The following is a 15,847-nucleotide window of genomic DNA, read 5'->3' on the forward strand; positions in this document are numbered from 1 at the left end:
AAAATTAAAAACGCATGAGCTTATTCAGGTTTTTTTTTTTTTTTTTTTACTGGTGAAAAAAAGCCAGAGCCAAATTCATGTGTGTAAGGACCCTTAGTGTAACCATTAAAAAAATCGAGTGGACAGATCATCTTTCAGAGGGAAATATATTAACATTAAAGAGGAATGTCCAACCTCAAAATCCAAATCCCCTCTGGAAAAAAAAAAATAAATCCCTCAAACAGTTAAAAAATAGTGTCATAACACCATTTTTTCTTTTCTTTTCTTTTTTCAGGGGATGGCTATGGTGGAGTTTAAAAGGTAAAACTAAAGTTTAGCAATATATACATTTTTTTCCTTACTGGTATCAGGAAAAGGAAAAATGAAAATGAAAAACAAAAAAACATTTGAATTTGGGACAACAGTGTATAAAGAAAGAAAATCATCCGATAATTCTGGGTTATGATCCAACGCGTGTTGTGGTTGTTCTTTTGTCGGAGAAGAAGCTTTTAAGAAGAAACACCTGTCCAATGCTTACAACTAAGAGAATTATAGCCTCCCCTACGGACCAATAGGCTACTCTGGTGTTCAGATCCTCTGCCCTGCTGCGGCCTTGCGCCTCCCTTAAGCGGAAGTGTGTCTGGTAATCGATGACCGACTTCAGAGCTTCGTGGATTGAAACACAAGCCGATTCCATCTGCACAAGAGAAAAAAAAAACATTTAGCACAAAACAAATACATTTCAAATATCTAAGAGAAGGTATACCGCAATACGTAGTTTTATCCATATATTTATTGCATATGATTAACATAATGTAAGGCTCTGTTCACATCTGCATCATGGCCTTCATTTATAATTCACTGTATGACAGGTACCAACAATGTGCCCGATGGACCCCACTGACTTGGTGTCCGTCAGGGTTTCATTTGAGTGTCCATTTATTTAAAGGGGTTGTCTCATCATGGACAATGGGGGCATATCGCTAGGATATGCCCCCATTGTCTTATAGGTGCGGGTCCCACCGCTGGGACCCGCACCTATATCGAGAACGGAGCCCCGCAAGTGAAGTAGGGAGCACTGCGCATGAACGGGAGCGGGGGCCGCTCATGCCCGGTACGCTCCCATTCACTGCTATGGGGAGCCGGTTTAGTGGTGGCCGGACCGGAGTCCTCCAGCCACCACCTTGCGGGGCTCTGCACCTATAAGACAATGGGGGCATATACTAGCGATATGCCCCCATTGTCTTTGATGAGACAACCCCTTTAATGGCTAGAATTATTCTTAAAGGGGTTCTGCAGTTCTTTTAAAATGATGATCTATCCTCTGGAGAGATCATCAGCATGTGATAGGCAGGGGTGCGACACCCGGCAGCGGTGCTGGTAGTAGCGCCACTACCTTCTCAAACAGCTGATCAGCAGGGGTCCTGGGTGTCGGACCCTCGCCGATCAGATGGTGATGATCTATCCAGAGGATAGATCATCAGTTTAAAAGAACTGCAGAACCCCTTTAAATTAGGGTCCTCATACAACTATAATACCACATAGCATGCAATGTTAGCCTATAGGAACAAATGACATTTTGAGGACCTTCCCTAAAATTTGTCAGATATGTCAAAGGCGTTGTCCCTTGAAGACAACTTATTCCCTATCCACAGGATAGACACGTTTCTGATTGGTAGGGATCTGACTGCTAATCTACTGATCACGAGAATGAGGATCTGTGCTCTCCAGTATGAATGAAGCGATGGTCACAGATGCACTCTGCTGAACCATTCAACTCTATGGGGTTGCTGGATATAGCCAAGTCCCTGTACTCATCTATCTCTGGCAGTCCTATAGATATCAATGGAGAAGCGGGCATGCACAAGTGTCTAACACTCCATTCAAATGGGGTACATGGACGCCCATTTTCACGATCGGTGTAGAGCCCAGCGGTCAGACCCCTGCCAGTCAAACATTTATACCCTATCCTAGTGCAGGACCCCAGTTCGAAAAAATGGTAATAATTTTTCTAACTGGTGTCCTACATTAGTGATATGTTGGAATAATTTATATGTATCTTATCCGTTGATGGGACCAATATTGTGGATAAGAGATAAGTTGTGTTAATGGGACAAGCCCTTAAAATATATCAAATGTGCGCCGTGATCACACAAAGTAGCAGGAAAACACATTGCAGGTGATAGGTCACCGTGGAGCCCTGGCCTAAGGCTGGGTTCACATCGCAGTCTCATTTGTCGTTCTTCTCACGGATCAGAAGAGCAGAAAATGGAATGGTAATGTAAACACAGCCTGGAAAATGCAGAACTGCCTTCATCTAATCGATCTAGTCTGTTGGCTTGACAAGCTATTCCTGTGCCGTTTTCAGCCATGTTTCCACGTTATCCTGGTAAAAGATATTCTAGGTAACAGGAACTAACGCTTGCCAATACAAAGCTCATAGGAGTGGTCACCTAGCTCTTCACAGACCCCAAATACATACAAATATACATAGTTTGTGCAGTTACTTTCCATAACCACGCAAATGTATATGCCATTCGAGCTGTGAAATGTATATGTCAGAAGTAGAACAGTTACAGTTCTGACCTGTGTCAGGGCAGTGGCCCGGTTCTCGCTAGGGAAGAGTGGTGGGTCTTCTCCAACTTGGAAGTCAAAGTAGACAGTCTTGTGCGTGAAAGTTGAGAACTCGTTACTAAAGCAGAACTTGTATGTTCCATTGCGTGAGGCTGTAAAAGTGAAGCTATCGTATTGTTTCTTCATCTCCTTGTACAGCACTATCCCATCTGGGTCTTCAAGCCGGCAGTCCACATCATAATGGCCACCGGTGATGACCTGTAGAAAAGAAAAATGTCACAGTTCAGGTTTAGAAGCCAGTATTAGCTGTTTACTAGTAGGGTGACCAAAAGTCAATCATTTGTTATGGTTGAAAAAAGAGCTGTGGGTTTTTTCTGACTAAATGATGGCGATAGGGTTGGGTTTGTCTGGTCAAGAAAACATTTTTACATAATAAAATTACAAACTGAACAAAATGTCTTAGAAAAATAATTCTCGCCCTACCAATCCCCTGCCCGCTCGCAATGTGTCCGCTTAGGCAATCACTGGCTGAGGCTGGTCACTGCCGTGGTCAGTGTTCGTCTAAGCTTTTGCTGTGTCCAGAAGAACCAGGAACCATAGATTGGCAAGAGACCTTTTTAAGCCAATCTTGCACTTTTCATTTTTCCTGGACAAGCCCTAACTGTATCAGCAATATGGTACTGGGTGACATGAACGCATTCATGGCCACCTGTGCGCTCCATCTTCTCCTTCCTTTAGTACCACACAGGGATCAGATGAACCCCAATGTTTGCTAATATATATGTCGGTCTCAGAGACTGCAGCATTAGTACTTACCTATCCCAGCATGTGCACCAGGCTGCAGGTTGTGCACCCCTGATCTAACTTAGATAAGATGTCCCGACTTGAAACTAGTGTCAGACGAAAGAGTGACTGGATGACTCATATCTCGCGTGCGATTTTCCAACAAGTAACCAGTGGGTGAGGACTACAACTATACACTCATACAGGGAGTGCAGAATTATTAGGCAAATGAGTATTTTGACCACATCATCCTCTTTATGCATGTTGTCTTACTCCAAGCTGTATAGGCTCGAAAGCCTACTACCAATTAAGCATATTAGGTGATGTGCATCTCTGTAATGAGAAGGGGTGTGGTCTAATGACATCAACACCCTATATTAGGTGTGCATAATTATTAGGCAACTTCCTTTCCTTTGGCAAAATGGGTCAAAAGAAGGACTTGACAGGCTCAGAAAAGTCAAAAATAGTGAGATATCTTGCAGAGGGATGCAGCACTCTTAAAATTGCAAAGCTTCTGAAGCGTGATCATCGAACAATCAAGCGTTTCATTCTAAATAGTCAACAGGGTCGCAAGAAGCGTGTGGAAAAACCAAGGCGCAAAATAACTGCCCATGAACTGAGAAAAGTCAAGCGTGCAGCTGCCAAGATGCCACTTGCCACCAGTTTGGCCATATTTCAGAGCTGCAACATCACTGGAGTGCCCAAAAGCACAAGGTGTGCAATACTCAGAGACATGGCCAAGGTAAGAAAGGCTGAAAGACGACCACCACTGAACAAGACACACAAGCTGAAACGTCAAGACTGGGCCAAGAAATATCTCAAGACTGATTTTTCTAAGGTTTTATGGACTGATGAAATGAGAGTGAGTCTTGATGGGCCAGATGGATGGGCCCGTGGCTGGATTGGTAAAGGGCAGAGAGCTCCAGTCCGACTCAGACGCCAGCAAGGTGGAGGTGGAGTACTGGTTTGGGCTGGTATCATCAAAGATGAGCTTGTGGGGCCTTTTCGGGTTGAGGATGGAGTCAAGCTCAACTCCCAGTCCTACTGCCAGTTTCTGGAAGACACCTTCTTCAAGCAGTGGTACAGGAAGAAGTCTGCATCCTTCAAGAAAAACATGATTTTCATGCAGGACAATGCTCCATCACACGCGTCCAAGTACTCCACAGCGTGGCTGGCAAGAAAGGGTATAAAAGAAGAAAATCTAATGACATGGCCTCCTTGTTCACCTGATCTGAACCCCATTGAGAACCTGTGGTCCATCATCAAATGTGAGATTTACAAGGAGGGAAAACTGTACACCTCTCTGAACAGTGTCTGGGAGGCTGTGGTTGCTGCTGCACGCAATGTTGATGGTGAACAGATCAAAACACTGACAGAATCCATGGATGGCAGGCTTTTGAGTGTCCTTGCAAAGAAAGGTGGCTATATTGGTCACTGATTTGTTTTTGTTTTGTTTTTGAATGTCAGAAATGTATATTTGTGAATGTTGAGATGTTATATTGGTTTCACTGGTAAAAATAAATAATTGAAATGGGTATATATTTGTTTTTTGTTAAGTTGCCTAATAATTATGCACAGTAATAGTCACCTGCACACACAGATATCCCCCTAAAATAGCTAAAACTAAAAACAAACTAAAAACTACTTCCAAAAATATTCAGCTTTGATATTAATGAGTTTTTTGGGTTCATTGAGAACATGGTTGTTGTTAAATAATAAAATTAATCCTCAAAAATACAACTTGCCTAATAATTCTGCACTCCCTGTATATGCCGATTTTAGAATGGGGAACAGTAGTGGTCCTCTGTATATGCCGGAATTGGAAAGAGATGCTGCTTTACTCATAGAATAGACGGGCTGTATCGTCACCATGGGCTGTGGAATGAATGCCACTCTCACCCACACGTCTCTTCCTGGCCACGGATTTCCTGTGCTAATGCCACTACTTGTGAACATGGCAAATTGTATCCCGATTTACGAAAAAAATTGCATAAACGAATATACCTACATTAATATGTATCTTATTCTAACAGAATGACAATACTGTGCAACTCACCCGGAATGGATGATCGTACTGCAAAGGAGGACATTTATCAAAACTGGTGTGAAGAAAAACTGACTTAGTTGCTCACAGCATCCAATCAGATTTTCCACTAAAACTCCTTTGGAAAATGAAAGGTGGAATCTGATTGATTTCTATGGGCAACTAAGTTTCACCAAAATGTGTAGTTAATGCGGTGTTTAGGCTGAAAGCTTTGTCCAGCAGGAGACTGACAGAGCGCCGCACTATCACATCCTATTGTGGCCCATGAGCAATGAATTGCACTGAAAGCTACCCCGCAGCACTAGTGTGAGGAAAGGTGACACCATATTTGCAAGCAAAATGTAAATTGCTAAACAGTTTTCAACAGGGATTAGTAGGCGCCATTACTATTATGATAAATTTATGTTGACGAACTGGGATAGTCACTGGAATATTGTACGAAAGCGGCTAAGGAGCACTATACACACCCAGCTACTGCTAAAACAGGCCATGGTTAGCAAGAGAGGGGGGAGAGTTACCACTATACTATATTAATGAACTATCCTGAGGGTAGGTCATCCATTTTTAAAGGGGTTCTCCAGACTACAGATGTTGAGGCCTGCCCCAAGACAGGTCACCGATATCAGATCGATATGGGGGTCTGAGCTGCAGTACCCACGGAGCTGTCTGCCTCAGTGCTGCGTCTGCCAAAACGGCTGATCTGTGAGGGTGCCGGGTGTCAGACCCCCACAATCTGATATTGATGATCTAACCAGAGGGCAGGTCATCAATATCTGTAGCCTGAAAACCTCTTTAAGTCCTGAAAAACCCTCAAAAAGCTATGAACACCTCTGCATCATTTTTGATGGAATTGCACCTATTGTGTGAAGAAAAAAAAAAAAAAAAAAAACAGCAAACATTTTGTTATTTAACCAAAAAAATTTATGCAAAAGTATCGATAGCTTTTAACCTGCACAATAAACCTGATGCTCAACTTTGGATCACACAGACGTACACTTCAGTGGACAGAGTAGAAGGCCACACTGGGAAATAGTTCTGTATGTGTTACATCTGACATAAGACAGTGGGCAGCCTCACGTGGCGGTTACCCTACAGATTTTCCACAGCGGAATTGTGTCTAAAAAAAAAACCCACAGATTTTACAATAGCAGGAAAGTGGATGAGATTTAAAATCTATATCATTTGGAGACAACAGCTCTTATCGTCTAGTTTCCCCTCCCAAAAAATAGGCAGGTCTGGCCCTTTATTTAAATGGGGAGAGGAAAGCAAGGCACGGATAGCCATATCTGACAATACTCATCTCCCAGTGTAACTAAGAACCTGCATGTTGAGCTCAACAGTCCCTGATCCCCTGGGGTGGACTGGCCATAGACCATACAGTGACATTTCCTGGTGGGCCAATGCCCAGGGTCACGACTGAGCCCTCCTCACGGCTGCCGGCCAGGTACATAACAATCTGGTGCCGTCAGCATTAATTAATGCTAGGAGTATCAGGTACTTAATGGGGTTGTCTCATCACAGACAATGGGGGCATATCGCTAGGATATGCCCCCATTGTCTTATAGGTGCCGGTCCCACCACTGGGACCCCCATCTACATTGAGAACGGAGCCCTGAAAGTGTTGGAGAGCGCACTGCGCACGCGCAGCTGCCCTCCATTCATTTTCTATGGGGCCGCAAAATATAGCAGAGCACTGGCTTGGCTATTTCCGTCGGGCCCATATAAGTGAATGGGAGCAGTGGCTGGTCATGTGCGGTGCGCTCCCATTCACTTCTATGGGGAGCGGGCTTAGTGGTGACCGGACCGGAGCCCTCCAGCCACCACCTTGCGGCGCTCCGCTGGGACCCGCACACAAGACAATGGGGACCCCAATTGTCTGTGATGAGACAACCCCTTTAAGCACCTGGCGGAATATAGCGGCGGGGCCAGCAGTACTTTGCGCTGCACTGTGGTATTTGGTTCTGCAGAGGCGGTACTTTGTGCTGTACTACGGTATTGCTGGCCCCGCCTACTTCTGTTGTCCCTGCCCATTTGTGTTGCCCACCTTCTGTAAATTTGGACCCGCTTATAACATGGGGCCACTTTTAGACTTTTTTCCAGGGCCATGTTAGGTTTCCAGGCTGCCCCTACTTTGCACCCCATAATATCTGCTACGGCAGAAAAGTCAGACGGGCTGCACACACATAAGGCCTCTCGTGTCTGTATTTAGGTCTGCAAACCATGGATCTTCAGAATACGGATGCCTTACGTGTGCACTCCGCATCAATAGAAATTACTGTTCTCGTCCACAAGAGGAGCAGGAATCGTTGTGGAAAGGCCACACGGATCAGCAAAAAATCTGCATGTGTGCATGGCCCAGTACAAAGGAATGGGTCGGTGTGCTATCCGCAAAAAATGGATGAAAAACACAGTGCACGCGAGACCGAAGGTTGTGCCGTTTTGCTTTTTTACCATTGATAGATTTTCATTCAAGGAAGGAGCAGCAGCCATTAAAACATCATAAAAACATAAAGCGATTTTCCAACATTAGTCAATAATAAAATGTTTGCAGACTTGAGTAGATTTGGATTAGTGCGCGGAAACAAGTCTGACAGGTCAGCTTTATCTGATAACTGGCAGCTCATCAAATACGGAGCGTGCGGAAGGGGCGTACGTATTCCACAGGATCGTAGAGAAGAGGTGGCAGTTATGGGTCGGCAACTGGAGGTCAAAACCGAGGTTAAACCGCCATCCGTGCGGACTGTCCTTCACTAAAGGACTAATGCATGGAAGATTGATTAGTAACCGAATAGCCGGGATGTTGCCTCCTTCCATATCAGTTCAGCATGCTCAAGTACAATTAAGACTCTACATACAGCAGCTCATATCTCTGCTTCCTGAACAATACTGTGCCTGAGTGGGGAGTGTGAATTCCTGCATCGTGCATTCAAAACTGAATTTTCCGGTTTGGCTGGAGGCGTGCTAGGCCAGTTTATATTACTAGCCGCACACGTCTAGTACCTCCATTCATTTACACTGGGGACAGACTGCGCATGCGCTATGAGTAAGAACCAGTGTCACCAGGTTCGAAACATGTCAACTACACGACTAGGGCTCTGAGTCATGCTATTATTTTTTTATGGATTTTTTTTTTCCAATAAATAATAATTTTCAATAGTTCATCTTGAGTGACAGAATTTTTTCCCTATCTTTTTGGAAAGTATTGAACCTGTTGCCGAATCAGTGTTTCATGGACACTCGCTTCATGTCCTGAGTGAGGACCCCATGCATATTACACCACAGGACATAGGTGCTGATAGTCTAATAATGGTTATTACTAGCAGCATGCAGGTGTTCCCAGCACATGTGCCGCTAGTAATATAAACTGGCCAACAGCTTTAAATTATACAAATTATTATAAGAAATATTCCCAGAGAGACACCCATAGAAAAACGAAGGCTAATGGCCATGTCCGGCACGTTACTGCCATATCCCGTCTTATTTAACCCTCACCGCAGCCTGTCACAATGTCACGCCGAAGCTCTCTGCATATCGCCCTTCGGGTAAGCCATGGCTCACAGGCTAAACAAACATGGATACACCTACTGTGCAGAACAACAGTAGAAACGATAGCAGCACTAGCTTCAAGGTGTAGACGCCGCGGGCCACGTTTTCCCCCCACGGTTTTACAAGTGTTTTCTTGGGGGTGTATACTTCACTGCAAGTCTGGATTCCTATTCACAGTTTTTGATGTGGAATTGCACACAAAAAAAAAAATGTGCGGCCACATATGGTGTGGTGATTGGGCGCTTTCTATTCAATTGAATGGGAGACTAAAAGCGCGTTTGCTGCTTCTTTTCTCCTTGCTTTTTTACCATGTGGCTTTGCTTCCCATTGAAATGAATTGGAGGCTGTTTGATGGCGTTTTTGGCGCCAATTCTGCACGCCAAAAAGCTCTGTGAACAGGTCTAGGCAATTCTTCTGACCCTATAAACATAGTTTACCACTGGGGACCTTTTCTGCAGACCCACCCCCCCACCCAAGATGGTTCTATTTACCTGATCCCTGCCTCTGGGTTCCCGGCTCCATTGCGCCCCGTTGGGTGCTGCAGGTCTCAGGTCTCCCTGCATAAACATCTGGTATGACGTGGGTCACCTGGCTACAGCAGTGACATGTCACCCATGTCTCATGTGACAACATATGGATGACACATCACCACTGAAAATTAGTCATTGGCTGCAGCGGCCATTTGCCCCTCATCAAACCGGATGTCAATGGAGGATGACCAGTGACCTGCAGCGCCTTAGGGGGGGGGGGGGGGGGGGGGGTGGGGGGGGGGGGGTGATGGAGATGGAATCCAGTGGCGTGGATCAGGTCAATTTGATTCCCAGTGCAGGTTTAGCCATGCCGGGGGGAAGGGGGGTATCCAGAAAAGGTCCCCTGGGGTGAACAACCCCTTTAAGGACAAGCAATGTCACTTTAAAGGGACACTGACAGGCCAAATCAGCATATATAGTTATATATATAACATTACAGGTCTTATACAGTCTATTAAAAGCATATAAGTATCCCCCCTGTCCACCTTCTAAATACCGAAATATAAAGTTTTATAACCTGCCTGTCTCGTCACCAATCTGCCCAAGGGGCAGCGTTTCATCTCAAAATGCGCCCAGCCAGCCGCTCCCAACTGCCGTTCTGAAGCCCCGCCCAGCTCATCAATATTCACTCCGCTGGGCGGCAGCTACAACTCTCCCCAGTCACGATCCTGCGCATGGGCAGATTTGACATGAATGATGCCAGGAGGATTCAATTGCCCATGTGCAGGATCGTGACTGTGGAGAGTTGTAGCCGCCGCCCAGCGAAGTGAATATTGATGAGCTGGGCGGGGCTTCAGAACGGCAGTTGGGAGCGGCTGGCTGGGCGCATTTTGAGATGAAACGCTGCCCCTTGGGCAGATTGGTGACGAGACAGGCAGGTTATAAAACTTTATATTTCGGTATTTAGAAGGTGGACAGGGGGGATACTTAGATGCTTTTAATAGACTTTATAAGACCTGTAATGTCATATATCTATAACTATATATGCTGATTTGGCCTGTCAGTGTCCCTTTAAGGTACTACTAATATTATTAAAGCACCATTCATTCCATAGCGCTGTACATATGAGAAGAGGTATACATACATAATACAGACAATTGCGCTGAGCATGAACAAGACGAATTACAAACTGGTACAGAAGGAGAGAGGGCCCTGCCCGCAAGAGCTTACAATCTACATGGTATGGGAGAAGGACACAGTAGGTGCGGGTGAAGCTGGTCATGGCGGTATAGAGGCAGCAGGGTCACTGGTTGTAGGCTTGTCTGAATAGGTGGGTTTTTAGGTTTCTTTTGAAGGATTCCACTGTAGGTGAGAGTCTGATATGTTGGGGTAGCGAGTTCCAGAGTGTTGGGGATGCACGGGAGAAATCTTGGAGGCGATTGTGGGAAGAGGTAATAAGAGGAGAGCAGAAAGTCTTGTGAGGGTCAGAGATTATGTGTGGGGATGTATCAGTAGCTCAGGGATGTAGGGAGGGAACAGGTTGTGGACGGCCTTGTATGTATTTGTTAGTATTTTGAAGTGAATTTGCTGGGCAATGGGGAGCCAGTGAAGGGATTGGCAGAGGGGAGAGACAGAGAAGTAACAGGGTGAGAGGTGGATTAGTAGGGCAGCAGAGTTGAGGATAGATTGGAGGGGTGCGAGAGTGCTAGATGGAAGGCCACAGAGGAGAATGTTGCAGTAGTCTAGGCGGGAGATGATGAGGGCATGTACAAGCATTTTCGCAGATTCAAAGTTGAGGAAAGCGCGGATGTGGGAGATGTTTTTGAGTTGGAGGTGGAAGGTGGTGGAAAGGGCTTGGATGTGTGGTCGGAAGGAAAGGGCAGAATCCAAGGTCACTCCAAGGCAGCGGACTTGGGTGATCGGGGAGAGTGTGCAGCCATTGATTGTGATAGATAGGTCTGTTGGCGGGGATGAGCAAGATGGGGGAAAGATGATTAATTCTGTTTTATCCATGTTAAGTTTTAGAAAGCGAGAGGAGAAGAAAAAGGAGATTTTTTATTTATGACCTATCCTCAGTTGGCACAGCTGGTTACTGCTGTACTGCTGTACTGCTGCCACTGAAGTGAATGGGAGCGGTGCTGCAGTAAACCAGCTCTGTCCACCGCACAGTTCTGGCGCTGGAGTTACTTGGGAGGGAGGGTGGAGCGTCAGACCCCTATCAATCAGATACTGATGGCCTATCCTGAGGATAGGCCATCAATATAAAAAATCCTGGAAAACCCCTTTAAAAGGAGTTGTTTTTATCAGAGAACACCCCTTTCAGGCACTGGAGCTATCCAACCTCCCCCACCAAGCATCCACCACTGCCGGGAAAATGTAGGGTTACATAGCAGTCATTCACATGAACTGCCGTCCGCATAAAATAAGGATGGCTCAAGTATGCCAGAACACCTGTCAGAATAGAAAGGATTTCACTTTTGGCTCCTCCTGAACGTGGGAACCCCTCTATGATGCCCATGTACCAGGGGTACACAACCTGCGGGGCCCCCAACCCTCTGGTCACTGGTGGCTGCTCACATATCAGAGATAAATGGGAAGTGCAAGTATCAATAGATCCCTGTGTGACCAGCTCTGCAATCTCCATACATCGGCAGAATGGGTTCTCCTGACCCGTGTGACACTCCAAAAAGGAGTAGATGCAGCATGGCCACCTGACCACCTCATCTAATCCTTCCTAGAGGGTCACACTGCCAACATATGGGGATGGGGAGAGTTGCGTGCATGCACGGTCTCTGCCTTTCTAAAATGCAAATGAGTGAAAGGGAGCCCCCATTCTCAAGACAGGTGGGAGTCCTGGAGGTGGAACCATCACCTGTTCGACATGTATGGCCTTAGAAATGTCTCAGAAGGTAATAATCTTTTAGGTTTTATTGCAGTCCTTGGGTCTGGATTTTGTGCATCCCTGCTGTGCGCCCTAACAGGTCGTATGGACACGTTGTCTTCAAGTATATGTTGAATACATTGATTTACCTGGAATTCGAGCGTACACTTGGTTCCCTGAGTGATGTCTTCATAGAAGCACTGCTTGGCGTTATCGGGAAGTTCAAAGGTAATTTCAGAGGCAGTGGCACATCCCAGAATGAGCAGGAAGATTGACAGCAAGGACCCCACCCTGGAGTCATTCACCAGACAGTGCAGCATCTTCACCCTATTAGTGGCCACAACCCACAGAAACAATCACCACCTAAAAAGGAGCAAGGAAAATATATTCTCATACCATATACCAAGTATGTATGACATGACATCAGATTCTATCTATGCGCTGCAGGATAAAGCATCAGCGGGAGCCGTGCCCTCTGTACACTGGGTGCTGAGAGTACTGGCCTGTGTGGACCACCCAAATAGAGGCCACAGTCAGCACCAGACTGTGCAGGCACATAGCTCGACTGGTAACACCCAATCAGAACTTCTAGCAGGAATAAAAGGAATGGCATAATATAGTCATAAAAATAGATGCCCCAAAATTGTTATTACAAGAGGGATGCAAGTAGTAACTAAGACAGACATGTCAGGAGAGGCGACAGCTCTTTAAAGCAGTCAGAGATAATTACAATCTCGAATAAGCCCTAAAAGTCATCTTACACTCACCACTTCCTCCAGCCCGGTTCGCCTGATGCTGCTTTTTACAAACTGCACATGACTGCGACAGCCAATTACTATCCTCAGTGGTCTAACACTGAGGACTGTGATTGGCTGCAGCACTGTCAATCCGTACACCCGATTGTTCAGACACGGGACGTGCAGGTGTAGAGAATGAGCATAGTGATTGGCTGCAGTGTTGACAGTCTTACACCCCAGAGGACAGGGATTGGCTGCAGCAGTTAGACCTCAGAGGACAGGGATTGGCTGCAGCAGTTAGACCTCAGAGGACAGGGATTGGCTGCAGTGGTCACATTTCCGCTGTGGTTTGTAAACAAGCAGCAGCACGAGCACTGGACCTGCACGGCATAAAATGGAGCTGTAAATGAAGTATAGGATGTTTTTTTTATTGTATTGTATGGCTTGTCTGAGATTTGTAACCTCTTTGGTGAGGGTGCCCTATCAGGACCATAGATGATCCCAGAGAGCTCTTCCATCAGCTGATCACAGAGGGTCTGGGGGCTGTGAGCACTGCCATCAGCTGATCACAGAGGGTCTGGGGGCTGTGAGCACTGCCATCAGCTGATCACAGAGGGTCTGGGGGCTGTGAGCACTGCCATCAGCTGATTATTGGCTGCACATGGAAAGGGATTTGTCCCTTTAAGGGACAGGCGGATGACAATAGACAACAACTATCTACAGGCTTAATAATGAGATCTTCCTGAACTACCTACCTACAGTCCGCATCTACCAGTCAGAAATGGCTGATAACAGGGGACACCCGGCTGCATAGGGGGAGGGGGAATCACTGTCCTGACCCGGCACCTATCTGTTTATAATGGACGGCAATGAGCCCCGATCCCTGGCACCTGTCACCGAGGCCCCGGCCTATGTGTGCGGCCGCCTCCCCAGCTCCCCCCGTGATGTCACGGAGCCGACCCCCGACTCTCACTTACCCCGGCCGTATCCCGGATGTAGGGTGACAAGCAGCTCCTGCAAGCGTGGCAGATGCAGAGCAGGAGGGAGGGTCGGCCGAAGGAGCTTAGAAAGCGGAAACCGGTGACTGGTGCCCCGGAAACAATAGCACAATGTCTACGTGTTTGTCGGGAGGGGGAGGAGGCGGGATCTGCGTGCGGTCTCCATGGCAGGGAGTGTGCGGGGCTGGGTCTGCGTGGAGCAGAGAGGGGGAGGGGCTGCTATTGTGCCAAACACAGGACCCCCAAAACAGGGGCAAGACCAAACATACAGTAATGGACACTGCGCCATCTACAGGCCTGCCACAGCAGTGCCCCAGCTGCAGTACCTGCCTGTGTGCTTGGAAAACCACCCTGAGGCTGTGCCCAGTGCCCACCCCTGGCACCCAGATTGTAGGGTGTTGGCACACAGATCAGCAAGTTGTCAGTGTGAAAGGTGTAGATGCTCTAGCCTCTTACAAGAAAATGGGGGACATTTATCAACAATGGAGTAATTTGTGTCAAAAGTGGTGATTTGTTTCACCTCATTTATAAAAAGGCGCACACAGCCTTTTAAAATGTGACCTTTTTAAATATAAACTTGATTATCCGCCTATTTCACTCGATTTGCGACACTTCAACGGCAATAGTGCTAAAATGCGACTTTTTAAAACCAAAATGCGCCATTTCAGCCAACCCAGCCAGGCGACACTTGGAAATTTTGAATCATACACTGCGTGCAGAATTATTAGGCAAATGAGTATTTTGACCACATCATCCTCTTTATGCATGTTGTCTTACTCCAAGCTGTATAGGCTCGAAAGCCTACTACCAATTAAGCATATTAGGTGATGTGCATCTCTGTAATGAGAAGGGGTGTGGTCTAATGACATCAACACCCTATATTAGGTGTGCATAATTATTAGGCAACTTCCTTTCCTTTGGCAAAATGGGTCAAAAGAAGGACTTGACAGGCTCAGAAAAGTCAAAAATAGTGAGATATCTTGCAGAGGGATGCAGCACTCTTAAAATTGCAAAGCTTCTGAAGCGTGATCATCGAACAATCAAGCGTTTCATTCAAAATAGTCAACAGGGTCGCAAGAAGCGTGTGGAAAAACCAAGGCGCAAAATAACTGCCCATGAACTGAGAAAAGTCAAGCGTGCAACTGCCAAGATGCCACTTGCCACCAGTTTGGCCATATTTCAGAGCTGCAACATCACTGGAGTGCCCAAAAGCACAAGGTGTGCAATACTCAGAGACATGGCCAAGGTAAGAAAGGCTGAAAGACGACCACCACTGAACAAGACACACAAGCTGAAACGTCAAGACGGGGCCAAGAAATATCTCAAGACTGATTTTTCTAAGGTTTTATGGACTGATGAAATGAGAGTGAGTCTTGATGGGCCAGATGGATGGGCCCGTGGCTGGATTGGTAAAGGGCAGAGAGCTCCAGTCCGACTCAGACGCCAGCAAGGTGGAGGTGGAGTACTGGTTTGGGCTGGTATCATCAAAGATGAGCTTGTGGGGCCTTTTCGGGTTGAGGATGGAGTCAAGCTCAACTCCCAGTCCTACTGCCAGTTTCTGGAAGACACCTTCTTCAAGCAGTGGTACAGGAAGAAGTCTGCATCCTTCAAGAAAAACATGATTTTCATGCAGGACAATGCTCCATCACACGCGTCCAAGTACTCCACAGCGTGGCTGGCAAGAAAGGGTATACCGTATTTTTCGTTTTATAAGACGCACCTTTTTCCCCTCCAAAGTGGAGGGAAAAAGTTAGTGCGTCTTATAAAACGAATGTGGCCCAAATGTGTAACTTAATGCAGCTCAGGAGCTCTCACTAACTGCTCCTGAGCTGCCA

At 46.4% G+C, this 15,847-nt stretch overlaps 1 protein-coding gene across 1 annotated transcript; it reads right to left on the reverse strand.

The window, feature by feature from the left end:
* Positions 1-257: 257 nt before the first annotated feature.
* On the reverse strand, positions 258-14,128 carry LOC120992589 (transmembrane emp24 domain-containing protein 7). The gene is made up of 4 exons (XM_040421652.1): positions 13,992-14,128; positions 12,427-12,640; positions 2,566-2,811; positions 258-676 (listed from the first exon to the last, which is right to left on the reverse strand). The coding sequence occupies exons 2-4, from the start codon at positions 12,595-12,597 to the stop codon at positions 440-442; spliced, it is 654 nt and encodes a 217-aa protein (XP_040277586.1). The 5' UTR covers positions 12,598-12,640; positions 13,992-14,128; the 3' UTR covers positions 258-439.
* Between the last annotated feature and the right edge of the window lie 1,719 nt (positions 14,129-15,847).

The sequence above is a fragment of the Bufo bufo genome, chromosome 2 (genome assembly GCF_905171765.1).
Source record: "Bufo bufo chromosome 2, aBufBuf1.1, whole genome shotgun sequence".
Classification (NCBI taxonomy): Eukaryota; Metazoa; Chordata; class Amphibia; order Anura; family Bufonidae; genus Bufo; species Bufo bufo.